General features: G+C 43.7%; 1 protein-coding gene across 1 annotated transcript in view; it reads right to left on the bottom strand.

Moving 5' to 3' along the window:
- sls (sallimus) overlaps positions 1-12,500 on the bottom strand; it is a 137,761-nt gene that overhangs the window by 113,406 nt on the left and 11,855 nt on the right. The window contains exons 17-36 of the mRNA XM_086542136.1: positions 11,931-12,500; positions 11,145-11,546; positions 9,714-10,511; positions 9,464-9,587; positions 8,813-8,959; positions 8,527-8,657; positions 8,151-8,402; positions 7,815-7,958; positions 4,343-4,481; positions 3,585-3,697; positions 3,298-3,441; positions 3,024-3,163; positions 2,541-2,891; positions 2,250-2,418; positions 1,977-2,120; positions 1,708-1,811; positions 1,287-1,437; positions 1,008-1,151; positions 705-862; positions 503-599 (exon numbers count right to left, since the gene is read on the bottom strand). The exon at positions 11,931-12,500 is cut by the window's right edge and continues 228 nt beyond it. Coding sequence (XP_086398262.1) covers positions 503-599; positions 705-862; positions 1,008-1,151; positions 1,287-1,437; positions 1,708-1,811; positions 1,977-2,120; positions 2,250-2,418; positions 2,541-2,891; positions 3,024-3,163; positions 3,298-3,441; positions 3,585-3,697; positions 4,343-4,481; positions 7,815-7,958; positions 8,151-8,402; positions 8,527-8,657; positions 8,813-8,959; positions 9,464-9,587; positions 9,714-10,511; positions 11,145-11,546; positions 11,931-12,500 — 4,422 coding nt within the window. The remainder of the gene's footprint in view (positions 1-502; positions 600-704; positions 863-1,007; positions 1,152-1,286; positions 1,438-1,707; positions 1,812-1,976; positions 2,121-2,249; positions 2,419-2,540; positions 2,892-3,023; positions 3,164-3,297; positions 3,442-3,584; positions 3,698-4,342; positions 4,482-7,814; positions 7,959-8,150; positions 8,403-8,526; positions 8,658-8,812; positions 8,960-9,463; positions 9,588-9,713; positions 10,512-11,144; positions 11,547-11,930) is intronic.

Here is a 12,500-nt window from a genome sequence, read left to right on the forward strand (position 1 = left end):
CTCGGTAGATCATTATACTTTGAACATTTGGGATGAACGAAGTAAATGATAACACAGGGCATAACTTACCTCGCGTGTGTGTGTGTGTGTGTGTGTGTGTGTGTGTGTGTGTGTGTGTGTGTGTGTGTGTGTGTGTGTGTGTGTGTGTGTGTGTGTGTGTGTGTGTGTGTGTGTGTGTGTGTGTTTCTGTGTGTTTGTGTTTCTGTGTGTTTGTGTTTCTATGTATAGATAGATAGACATATATATAAATGGATTGACTGATAGACAAATAGAGAGATGGAGATATAAATAGAGATAGATAGAGAGAGAGATAGATAGATAGATAGATAGATAGATAGATAGATAGATAGATAGATAGATAGATAGATAGATAGATAGAGAGAGATAGTGAAAGAGAGAGAAAGAGAATATCTGTGTAATCATGTAGGTATTTATCTAATATATAAAGGACCGCACACATGCCCTCCTAAATATCCAAAAAGAAAAGAAAGATCGCAAGTACCTGTGACGAGCTGGACACTGTTCTTGAACCATTCGATACTTAGATGAGGATCGTTGGCTGGCTGCACCTGAGCCTCCAGACGCACCATGCCACTTTCCTGTTGTTGGAAAAGAGTTCATTGATATCTTCGCCTCAGACACAACAGATCGAAGCCACGTATATTAAAGATTAACTACAAAAGGAACATGATTTAGGGATTTACCTGCAGGCGTTCGTGACTCTCCAGGTGCTTGGTGAACATGGGCGGTTCCAAAGCCTCAGGAGAGGTTGGTGTCTGGGGCACGCGGTTCCACTGAGCCTCGCGGAGCTTGATGGTCTCCCAGCCTGGGTGAAGGACGTCGCCCAAGATGCTGTCCTTGGCTGGAGGAGGAGAATAGGCGGAATCGTCATGAGATTTACTGATAGCGAAATAAAATATCCATCTGACTCTATATTGCTGGATCAATGATCAATCTGACTTTATATTACTGGATCCCTGGCACATCATTGTATCAGTGGCACGTACCCAGAACCCTGGTGGAGCAGGAGCTGACGGCCTCTCCAGCCAGGTTGATGGCCTTGCACATGTAGACACCAGAATCCTCAGCGACGCACTGAAGGATATCAAGGGTCACGTATCCGAAGTCGCTGGTGGTCTTGAACCTTGAACCTAAGGGGAACACACAAAGATTGTTAGACTTTATATCTGAGCTAAATGCCTGATTATGTTGTGGTTCACGTCATGGTTAGATAACCGTGAATATAAAAGAGGGCATGTATCATCTTCTTTTGGATTTGTACTCACCCATCTTGAGCTCAACGCCGTTGCAGTACCACTCGTATCTCATGTTGGGGTCACCCACTGGCACTACGCGGCACTCATAGTGGGCACTCTGGCCCTCCATGATTTGGGCAGGTCCAGCCAGAGTGGCCGTGAATACTGGCTTGTCGTAGACCTGGAAAAGGCAATGAGTATATAGAACTTAATTTCCGTATTGTATTGGCAAATCCCATTTCCAGCATTACGTTTTCAAGACTGTGTAAAGTACAGATGCGTGATTATTTCCATGAAATGTATATATATATATATATATATATATATATATATATATATATATTATATATATAATATATATATATATGTACATATATATATATATATATATATATATACATATATATACATATATATATATTTTTTTTTTATATATATTTTTTTTTTTTACCTTATCGGATTCATCGCCACGACCAGTAGGTTTGCGTTCCTCCAGAGCCTGAATCTTCTTCATGCCCTCAGGATGCTGGGTCTCCATCTGGATGGTGGCGTGAGCTGAAAAGGATATTGAAATAGAATGAATTATTTGATCTGTCTAGTTTGCACAAAAAAATATGTTCAGATAATTACGTCAAAATATCCTTCGATCATAAAAAAGGAAATTTCTTTTATTGAAACACCAACTTTTACACATAAGGACAATTTCATCTTAACACTTACATTTGATCTTGATAGAAGCTGTGGTGACAGCCTCGCCAAGATCGTTGTAGGCGCGGCACATGTAGATGCCTTCGTCGTCAGCTCGGACGCCAGAGATATCAAGAGCCACGTAGCCAAAGTCGTGAGTGCGGTTGATGCGTGAACCTGGAGGGTGGAATAGTAATCAGTGCATAAATATACTATGAAAGCGTGTATGTATTTATATTTTGTTGTCTGTGTCTGTCTATTCACTTTTCGTGTCAATAGAAGAGAGAACAAAAGGAAGTGACTTACTGGTTTCGATGGGCTTCTCGTTCCTGAACCATTCAACCTTGAGGTTGGGATCCCCGACAGGGATGAGACGGCACTCGAAGTGGGCGGTCTCGTTCTCTGTAAGGTTGTCCAGGTTCTGCAGAGGCTGAGTGAACACGGGGCGCTGGAAGGTGCGAACTTCCTCCGACACCTGGAATGAAGCGAGTAAGGATTATGCAATCACTGGAATCCAACAAAGATAAAGGGCACTTTATTGCGCATTCGATATTGATTCAACGATTTTTCACATAAAAAAAAAATCGAGGAACTTACCTGGCGGCCATAGCGAGCGGAGTCTTCCAGTTCGCGGATCTTCTCCAGACCCTCAGGACGGGCGGATTCGGTGATCACACCCTCCTTGCCTTCCACCCTGAAGGAGACGGAGGACTGAGCCTCGCCCATGTGGTTGAAGGCGCGGCAGGTGTACTCGCCAGAGTCTTCGGCGTACACAGTGGTGATGTCCAGAGCGACGTAACCGAAGTCGAAGGTGGTGTGGAACCGAGCGGCCGACTGGAGAGCCTTGCCCTCGTGGTACCACTCGACCCTCATGCTCGGGTCATGCACAGGCTCAACGCGACCCTCCAAGTGCACGTGCTGGCCCTCGCTGAGCAAGGTGTTGTTGGCCTGAGGAGAAGAAAGGGCGCATTTAGATGGATCTCTATTACTCGAAGCCATACTATGACATCTGGCATCCCTGTGAACGCAACTGTAATATTAGATGAGAAATCTTAAACGGGCATTTCCTCGGAAACAAACCCTGAGCTCGGATGTGAATCGTGGTGGCTGCATGGGCACATCGGAGACTTCGATGCGCTCGTAGCGGCCGCGCTGTTCCAGGTTCTGGATCTTCTCCCAGCCCATTGGGTGCTGAGTGTCCAGGTAGATGGAGCGACGAGCTAAAAGAACAAAGTGACATTATACACACATGTCAATTAGAAAGCAATGTCGACAAAGAACCGACTGTTCTTTAGTCAAAGTAAAGACTTTTTCCACACTAATAAACCATCTTTGCAAATAAATGCGAACTAACCAGAGACTTTAACATTGCAAGAATTAACAGCCTCGCCCATCTTGTTGGTAGCCTTGCAGAGGTAAGTGCCGGAGTCCTCAGCATAAGAGTACAGGATATCCAAGGCAACATAGCCGAAGTCATGGGTGGTGCGGAACCTGTGACCTGAAAAACACAAATAAAACATTTGTTAAATCTTCAGCATGTGTAAATGCGTATACTAACGCGTAAATAAAAATATGCATGTACTATTTACTGATGCTTTTCAAGTATAAGGATGTATACACATGCATCTATTTGTAACTTACCAGCCTTGATCTCCACGCCATTGACATACCACTCGACCTTGAGGTCAGGGTCGTTGATGGGTTCAAGGCGGCACTCAAGATGGCAGCGCTCTCCCTCAACCAGGTTATCCACGCTGTAGGAAAAAGGTTTTGATTAGTTATTGCGCTGTAGGATAAGTGCTTATGTAGTGCACTTAATTTTTGCCCATTGGAATATTTCCGTGCAAATTGCATCGGGTAATTTCCCTCTTTCTGTATTCTCTCCTACTCCCTCTCCCTGTCCCTCTCCCTCTCCCTCTCTCCCTCCCTCCCTCTCTCTCTATTCTCCATCTCCATCTTTATATCCATCTCCATCTCTATCTCCCTTCCTCTCTCTCTCTCTCTCTCTCTCTCTCTCTCTCTCTCTCTCTCTCTCTCTCTCTCTCTCTCTCTCTCTCTCTCTCTCTCCTTCTCCTTCTCCTTCTCCTTCTTTCCCTCTCACTCTCACTCTCACTCTCACTCTCTCTCACTCTCACTCTCACTCTCACTCTCACTCTCACTCTCACTCTCCTTCTCCTTCTCCTTCTCCTTCTCCTTCTCCCTCCCCCTCCCCCTCCCCCTCCCCCTCCCTCTCCCCTTCCCTTTCTCTCTCCCCTCCCCCTCCCTCTCCCCCTCCCTCTTCCACTCCCACTCCCCCTCCTCTTTCTCTCCTTCTCCCACTCCCATTCCAAATCCCTCTCCTCCTCCCCGCTCCCTCGCTCCCCCTCCCACTCCCTCATACCCTCGCTCTGTGTACGCACCTGGTGAGTGGAGTGGTGAAGATAGGCTTCTGGAAGACCTGATCCTTCAGTTCCTGGGGCTTGTGACCCATGGCTTCCAGCTGGCGAATCTTGCGCAGGCGCTCCTCGTCCACGGTGTCTAGCTGCATGCTTCCGGTGCCTGTTTGACGAAGGACGCATGCGACATCTCAGGCCATATACTATTTTAGCTTTTTTTTATTTTTTATTTTTTTGTTTGGTCATTGTGTAACCGATTGTATGAATAATGATAGGAATTGTATTTTAAGTGATAATCATGTCGTTCATACCAAAATCACGATTCAATTGTTGATACATTGTCATACATATTATAAATTATCTTGTGTCCCTTCATGAATATGAAGCAAAAAAAAAAAAAAATCATTCACATCTTCGGAAGGTTATTTCATATAACCTACTAAGAGGAAATCCAATTGAATACACAAACTATACAGTTGAATATGAGATTCTAGAATAAATTTCTAAGCATTTATTAGTTTATTAATCATGTCTAATCTAGCAGTTTGTGTTAGCAACTCACCGGAGGTCCAAGGTCATCTAAGGTTAGTAGGAAGAACCACAGCCTCGGTACTTCCAAGACAGAGAAGGCATGTAAAGAATACTTGTTCAAAAAGCAAGTATATTATGAGTAATATTTCAGATGTTAGGCTAGATATATCGTGGTTCATGGTGTTTTCTAAAACGCTACGGAGTCTGTAGGATGGTATATTATGTATATTCTCAGGGAGAGGTATGGTATGGTATATATTCTCAGTATTTTGTTTTAATTTCTGAAATGCATTTAAACGGAAAATCTCCACTGTTTGTTTTCAAACTGCTCTTTCGACAACGGAAGTTGTTTCAGTTCAGCATAAACGAAAAGATTTTTCTTTGCACGGCGAAATTTAACTTGGGTCAGTCTCCCTCTGTTCTACACGTAAAGATACGTTACCAATTACCTACAGGGATATTAAATATAAATGTGCGAATATAAAAATCACGAAGTGTCAAATTTGATTAATTAAGATGTGTGGTAATAATTATAGCTTCGAGGAAAGCTGTAAGCCGTAAAAGAAAAAATCAGAAGATCTTAACGGAAACAAAGTATCTTTAAAGCGCTATTTGGCAACCGTCCAGACTTCACACTAGCTGCCAAAACCAGACAGTGTTGGAAGACCGCCTCGTCTGGATTCTGATCCATTCTTAAATAAAGATATTTCCTAACTACTGAGGTTGGTCTGTTTTCAGATCATTTGTACCAATGCCAAGCTACATAATTAAGCATTCGTGCAAATTCAATTAAGAATTAAAGAGCTGCGAAATCGGTCTGAAGCAATTAAGATAAAAGAGGTTTGAAAAATAATCTATTTCGATTGGGCGAGATACAACGCAGCTAGCGGTTTAAAAATAAGCTTTCCGCCATGATTCCCGAGTGCCAAGAACATCTGAGAGTTTAGCATTACGTAAACACAGGCGCCAGATGTAGGGCTGCGTTCGTCTCTCTTCGCCCGCCCTACTCCGTCAACACGCGCTGAAAACATCCGGGAATCTTCGCCGCGTTTTCTAGCTCGTTCGGTAACGCTGCGTGCCCCCCGATCAGGCCGTGGCATTTCCCTCCGAAACGGGATAAATTTAGCCCAAGGTGATCCCAGTCTTAATACGGAGATCTCGAAGAAAGCGACGGTAGGTCTTTCTGTTCGTCTCCACCCATGAGCGAGCCACGATCAGCTGTCCGTCATCCCCGCCACCTGCGTCGCAGTACATCGCCTCATTAAGTTATCCCCGTAGCGTGAGTTCTGAGGATGTGTCGCGTTCTAAAAATAATGCCAGGCGCCGAGATGGTGCAGCTTACTGTAATGAGTCAACCATATTTTTAGTTTATCCATCATGTACCTGGGATCCCTCCCCGCCGCCCTTCCTCCTCCTCCTCCTCCTCCTCCTCCTCCATGGTGCCCACAAACCCCCCTTCCGCCCTAGCCTCACGACCTACTGCCCTCAGTCCCCCGCACGACCAGGTACCGACAGGTGGTGGAGAGAGAGAGGCTCGTCCTCCGCGGATACTTCACGATTTGCTTGCGCGAGTTACTGCCTTCAAGTTTTAGATTTTTCTTTCGAGTATGACTGTGTCACCTTTGCTCTTATTGGCCTTATTGTTACTATTATCTTCTCCTTTTCATCATCTTATCTTCTTCCTCTCGATATGATTTATCTCTATATTTCTTTCTATTTGGTGTGAATGGAAACACTGGAGCCTTGTTTTGTTCTTTATTAAAGCCTCTTTTTTTTCTGGTATAATTAGTAACCATACATACATTGCAATTTTCTTCATGAATCTTGCCTAAGAAACCGTGAAAATATAACCAGATTTCGTAATACTCCGTAAATACTAGCGTGACCTACAGCGACTACTTGGCACTGTTAAGAGTATGTAGGCAGAGAGACGAGAGTGCCAAATTTGGAAGCAAGTTTTAGCTAATTCAACGTACGAAAATAAGCGAGCAATAACGATGTACAACGATAATTCAGTGACACAGGAGTAGATTGATATTCGTGTATAGAGAGAGAAAAGTGGAGAAATAAATTGGTTCTACGTGAATCAGATAGGGAATCGGTACAAACAAGCATTGAGCAATGATCTCCGTTATAGTTCTGTTATAGTTCTTAACACATATCTACGAATTGTGGTTGTGGTTGCTTATTAATGTATATAAAAAAAACATTAATCAAAATAAAATAAAAAATATAACCTGCGAAATTATAACGTGCAAGTCTACACATACATAAGATAAATCTACTTACCAAAAAATACTGGGCAAAGGGACTAGAAATAAACGTATTCCAACGCAAAAAGGAAACTTATTTAGAAGTTAGTCATGCACAGGTGAGGTCATGAGACGTAAATGATAAGGTAGGTGTTAGTAATGAAACAATATTCCAACACACATCATGCACAGCCTTTTTTAGTGTCATACAAGCATCATGGGGATTTGTGCATATGTCGAGTGCTTTCGTACTCTTAAATCACAGACATTGGTAACTATGGTTTACTGAGTTGACTAGTCTACAGGTTTCAAACCTAGTTAGTTACATTAGGCAATGGTTATTTAAGTTTGCATACATATATTTCTTTAGCTAAATCACCAAACTATACTATTTAAAATTTTATACATGGTCATAGACAATTTGTGAATTTATTTCTCCATGACGTGCTTGTGAGACAACCAATTTATACGTATACACTTGAATTAGGCATCTGCTACTACCAACATCACCATTTTTAAGTTCTGCACTCTCTTGAGACTGAAATTCCTTTCAAAATAGATTATGCCCAAAAAGGTTTCCAGAGCGTTAGTGTTTATGTAGGATGTTTGTGCAGGAGTTTAGTTATAAGGAGTGTGACGGGGAGGACGGAACGCTGGTGCGTCCCCAGTGTAGACGAAGCACCCGTGTACACGTCGAGCCATCTCCAGCTTACCCTCCACCTTGATGCTGCACGAGGTCACCGCCTGGCCTGCGGCGTTGGTCGCCTTGCACATGTACGTGCCACAGTCCTCGGGGTACGCGTACAGGATGTCCAGAGCCACGAAACCGAAATCGTAGGTTGTGCGGAAGCGATGGCCTGTAAAGAGACGAGGGTTTTTGTGGTGGTTGAATTAATTGGTAGGAAGATGATTATGTCTTGTGCTTAACTGCGTAGTTCTTCTTTTCTTTTCTTGTACAGCTATAGTCAATAAACTATCTTTCTCGTTGGTACAAATAACACTTTCATTTACCTATAGTGTGCATGCATATTCAAATGAACGAGACTTGCCTTGGGGAATGGGTTGTCCATTGAAGAACCATTCGACCTTCATGGTCGGGTCGTTGACAGGGGTGAGGGTGGCCTCCATGTGGATGGACTGGCCCTCGATCAGATGGTCCTGGTTCCTCAGAGGGCGGCCGAAGTTGGGCTTCTCGATCACCACGGCGTCCTCGGGCAGCCTGTGAGGTGCCTTCTGCTCCAGCCTGGTGATCTTGGCCATGGCCTCAGGGTGCTGGGTGTCCACGATGAAGTCGCTCTTGGCTGGAAGATAAAGGGCGACTTTTGTTAGCGAATGAACATTTGCGGAAGAGAAAAAAATCATTTGATTTTCATTTAGAAACCCCACATAGAATGCGTTATGTAAAGATCGTATGCTAATACTTACGCTTGACTTCAATAGTAATTGATGAGGTGGCAGTGCCGATGCGGTTGGTAGCCCTGACCTCGTAAGTGCCAGAGTCTTCAGCTACGGCCTGGAGGATATCCATGGCGCAGAAACCGAAGTCATACATTGTCCTAAATGGCGAAGAAAATATATGAAATTCATATAGAAAGGATTAGCAACTTTACACTTAAAATCTATTACTTTTTTACTCTCACATCAAGATAAGCTTCAATGAAAAAAAAATCATTTTACGTATATTTATGATTAAAACTGGCACTCTACGTACCTGAACCTGTGGCCAACTTGGAGAGCATTGCCGTTGTGGAACCATTCGACCTTCATGCTGGGGTCGGGGTAGGGCTCGAGGCGGCACTCGACGTGGGCGCTCTGGCCCTCCCACAGGGTCGTCAGGCCGGAGAGCTTCACCACGAACCTGAGGTTGAGGAAATGGTTATTGCATGGCCACACACGCACGCACGCACACACACACATACATACATACATACATGCAAAAAGATATAGATATAGATATAGATATACTTATATATATACATATACAGATATGTGTATGTATGTAAGTATGTGTTTATATATATATATATATATATATATATATATATATATATATATATATATACATATATACATATATACATATATACATATATACATATATACATATATACATATATGTATATATATATATGTGTGTGTGTGTGTGTGTGTGTGTGTGTGTGTGTGTGTGTGTATACATATATATATATATATACATTTATACACACACACACATATATATCAATATATATATATATATATATATATATATATATATATATATATATATATATATATATATATATATATATAATATATATACATATATCAACACTGTATGTACATGTACATTTGCCATTAGAGTAGGGTATCATGTACTCACTTTGGAGCCTGAGTAATGACGGTCTCCTCGGTGGTGGACTTGGTGTAGCGAGAGGAGTCTTCGAGGTAGCGGAGCTTTTCCAGGGCTTCGCTGTGCTGGGTTTCCATGAGAAGGGATTCCTTGGCTGCGAGGGGAACAGAATCGATGTTTATTATAAGTATTTATGGAGAAATTTATAAACTAATTATACAAACAAGTGGAAGGGAAATTCACCTGTACATTGGTAGCGCATAAGCGAGCGTATACTTACATGTCACAACAAGAGAGGCTGTGGTGACAGCCTGGCCCAGACGGTTGGTTGCGCGGCAGGTGTAGGTGCCGGAGTCCTCTGGGTTGACGTACTTCATGTCGAGGGCGACGTAGCCGAAGTCGTGCATGGTGGAAATGCGGTTCGCCTGCTGGATCGGGACGTTGTTCTTAAACCATTCTACCTTGAGGTCGGGGTCACCGACGGGGATGAGACGAGCCTCGAAGTGAAGAGGCGCGTTTTCAATGAGCTGCTGATCCCTGAGAGGAGCAGTGAACACAGGAGCCTGCATGGTAATCTCCTCGGTGGTGATGGTTCGCTGAGTGCGAGACGATTCCAGGCGGGAGATCTTGCTCATGGCTTCCGTGTTCATGGTGTCTGACAGAATGGAGTCCTTCGTATGGCAAACAAGAGTGCCTGTCGAGATAGCCTGGCCCATGCAGTTGGTGGCCATGCAGGTGTAGGTGCCAGAGTCCTCGGCGTAGCAGTACATGATGTCCAAAGCCACGAAGCCGAAGTCGTTGTACTCGGTGAAGCGAGAACCGCTCTTGACGGGCACGTTGTTGTGGAACCACTCCACCTTCATGGTCGGGTCGGATGTGGGGATGAGCTTCAGCTCGAAGTGGGCGCGCTGCCCCTCAAGGATCTCAATATTCTTCAGGGATGTGGTGAAGACGGGCGCCTGCTTGGTAGTCTCCTCGACCTGTTCAGTGCGGGAGTACTTGCTGCGGTCTTCCAGCATCTGCAGCTGCTCCATCGTCATGGTCTGGTTCTGGGACTCCATCACGATGCTGGCAGAATCTTTGGGAGAAACGGTTAGATTAGTTTATGCTTACACAGATTTAAAAGTATATCTTCTCACTTCAAATGAAATCTATATGCGTAAAGAATAGCATTAGTTATAGTGAAAGTGTGAAATGAGTTAAAAGATTTAAGATAACAGAACTGTATCTTGACATGCAGCGTTTGTTTGTTTATTATGTTGTGCAGTTAACCGTCGTTAGTGCTATCAGTGGAGAAACATTCGCGTTTTATTAGACATTATTTTTTTCGACTATCGCTTTATTTCGTATGGTTGTTTGCAGAAGCCAGTTTTTTTTAGCAGTAAATACTTCTAGTAAAGTGGTTAAATATTTCGTATCTGATAATAAGCTTCTATGTTCTTGAATTTCTGTTTCAAGAGGGGGAAAATACGTATGTTGAAGAAAAAAAATATTCCATTAAAAAATGTATGGAATAATTTGCATCAAAAAATTATCTTGTTATTATTAATATACGTTTAACCTGAAAAGAGGCAGAGGATAAACGTTGTTAGGTAACTACAAGCGGTTGCGCTGAGCCGCGAGGGCGGCGAGCAGAGAGGAGCAGCAGCAGGCGAGAGAGTGAAGAACCAGTCGTCCTCTAGCCATATCCCGAAATATAACAGCTACTCACTCAGAACCTTCAAGTCGGCCGTAATCTCATCTTTGCCCATCAAGTTGGTCGCCACGCAAGTGTATGTGCCGGAGTCCTCCTCGATCACACGCGAGATATCTAAAGCCACGTAGCCAAAGTCGTGGATCAGGCGGAACCGTGAGCCAAGCTGGATCGGCATGCCGTTCCTGTACCAGTCAATCCTGAGGTTCGGGTCGGTGATGGGTTCGATCTTGGCTTCGAAGTGAGCATTCATGCCCTCCTTCAGAGTCACGTTCTTAATTTGGGTGAGGAAACGAGGCTTGATTTTCACGGAAACCTCCTCCATGGTTTCTCGCCTTTGGTACCGTGAACTATCATCAAGGTACTGAAGTTTCTGCAGACTATCTGGGTGTTCTGAGTCGAACACTAGATCCTTCTTGGCTAAAGGGGAAGGGGCCAAGGTCAGGTAGGATATGGTAAAAATGAAAGTAACAGGTGCAACTAAATCAGACTAAACTACTAGGTGGGCTGAAGGATCACAACTCCCAAACAACAAGAGGGAGTTGGTCATAGCAAGGAAACTACATACAAGAATGAAATAACACTAAGTAACACCAGGTAGGATATCACAAACAGGTCTGAAAACCAATACTTTTTTTTCATGAAAGGCTTATACAAACCAAGCCTGGCACTCAAACTTCAAGATATTTACATTACTGAATATATAATCTGGATAACTCTAGAACTCAAATGGGAGAACACTAAGAACTTGGGAATATCACACTCAGACATGCATGATGACTTTAAAAATTATTTTTTCCTTACCCGTGACTTTGACCGAAGCTGAGGTGACAGCCTGTCCGAGTCTGTTGGTAGCCCTGCAAGTATAAATGCCGGAGTCTATAGGATACACACTCAGAAGATCCAGGGCTACATAGTCGAAATCGTATGCAGGCCTGAAACGATGTCCAACTTTAAGTGGTTCGTCATTGAAGAACCAGTCAATCCTCATGGATGAGTCTCCTACAGGCTTCAGACGGGCTTCAAGATGAATGTTGGTGCCTTCAACAGTCTCGATGTTCTTCAGAGACTTGACGAATGTAGGGGCTTCGTTGATCTCTGTTTGCTCCTGCATTGAACGCTGGTGGCGTGATGCATCTTCCAGGTAATGGATCTGCTCCATGGCATTGTCGTGCATGGATTCAGAGAGAATGTCGCCAGTACCAATGACGCGAACACATGCTGAGGTGTGTGCGCTGCCAAGCACGTTTTCGGCGCGACACGTGTACTCTCCAGAGTCTGTGGTATAAACTCCAATGATATCGAGGGCAACAAAGCCAAAATCGAAGTAGGTCTTGAAGCGGGAACCAATGGTGATGGGCTTTCCATTGAAGA

The sequence above is a fragment of the Penaeus japonicus genome, unplaced genomic scaffold, assembly GCF_977035675.1.
Source record: "Penaeus japonicus unplaced genomic scaffold, GWHDUDI00000001_assembly GWHDUDI00000012, whole genome shotgun sequence".
Lineage (NCBI taxonomy): Eukaryota > Metazoa > Arthropoda > Malacostraca > Decapoda > Penaeidae > Penaeus > Penaeus japonicus.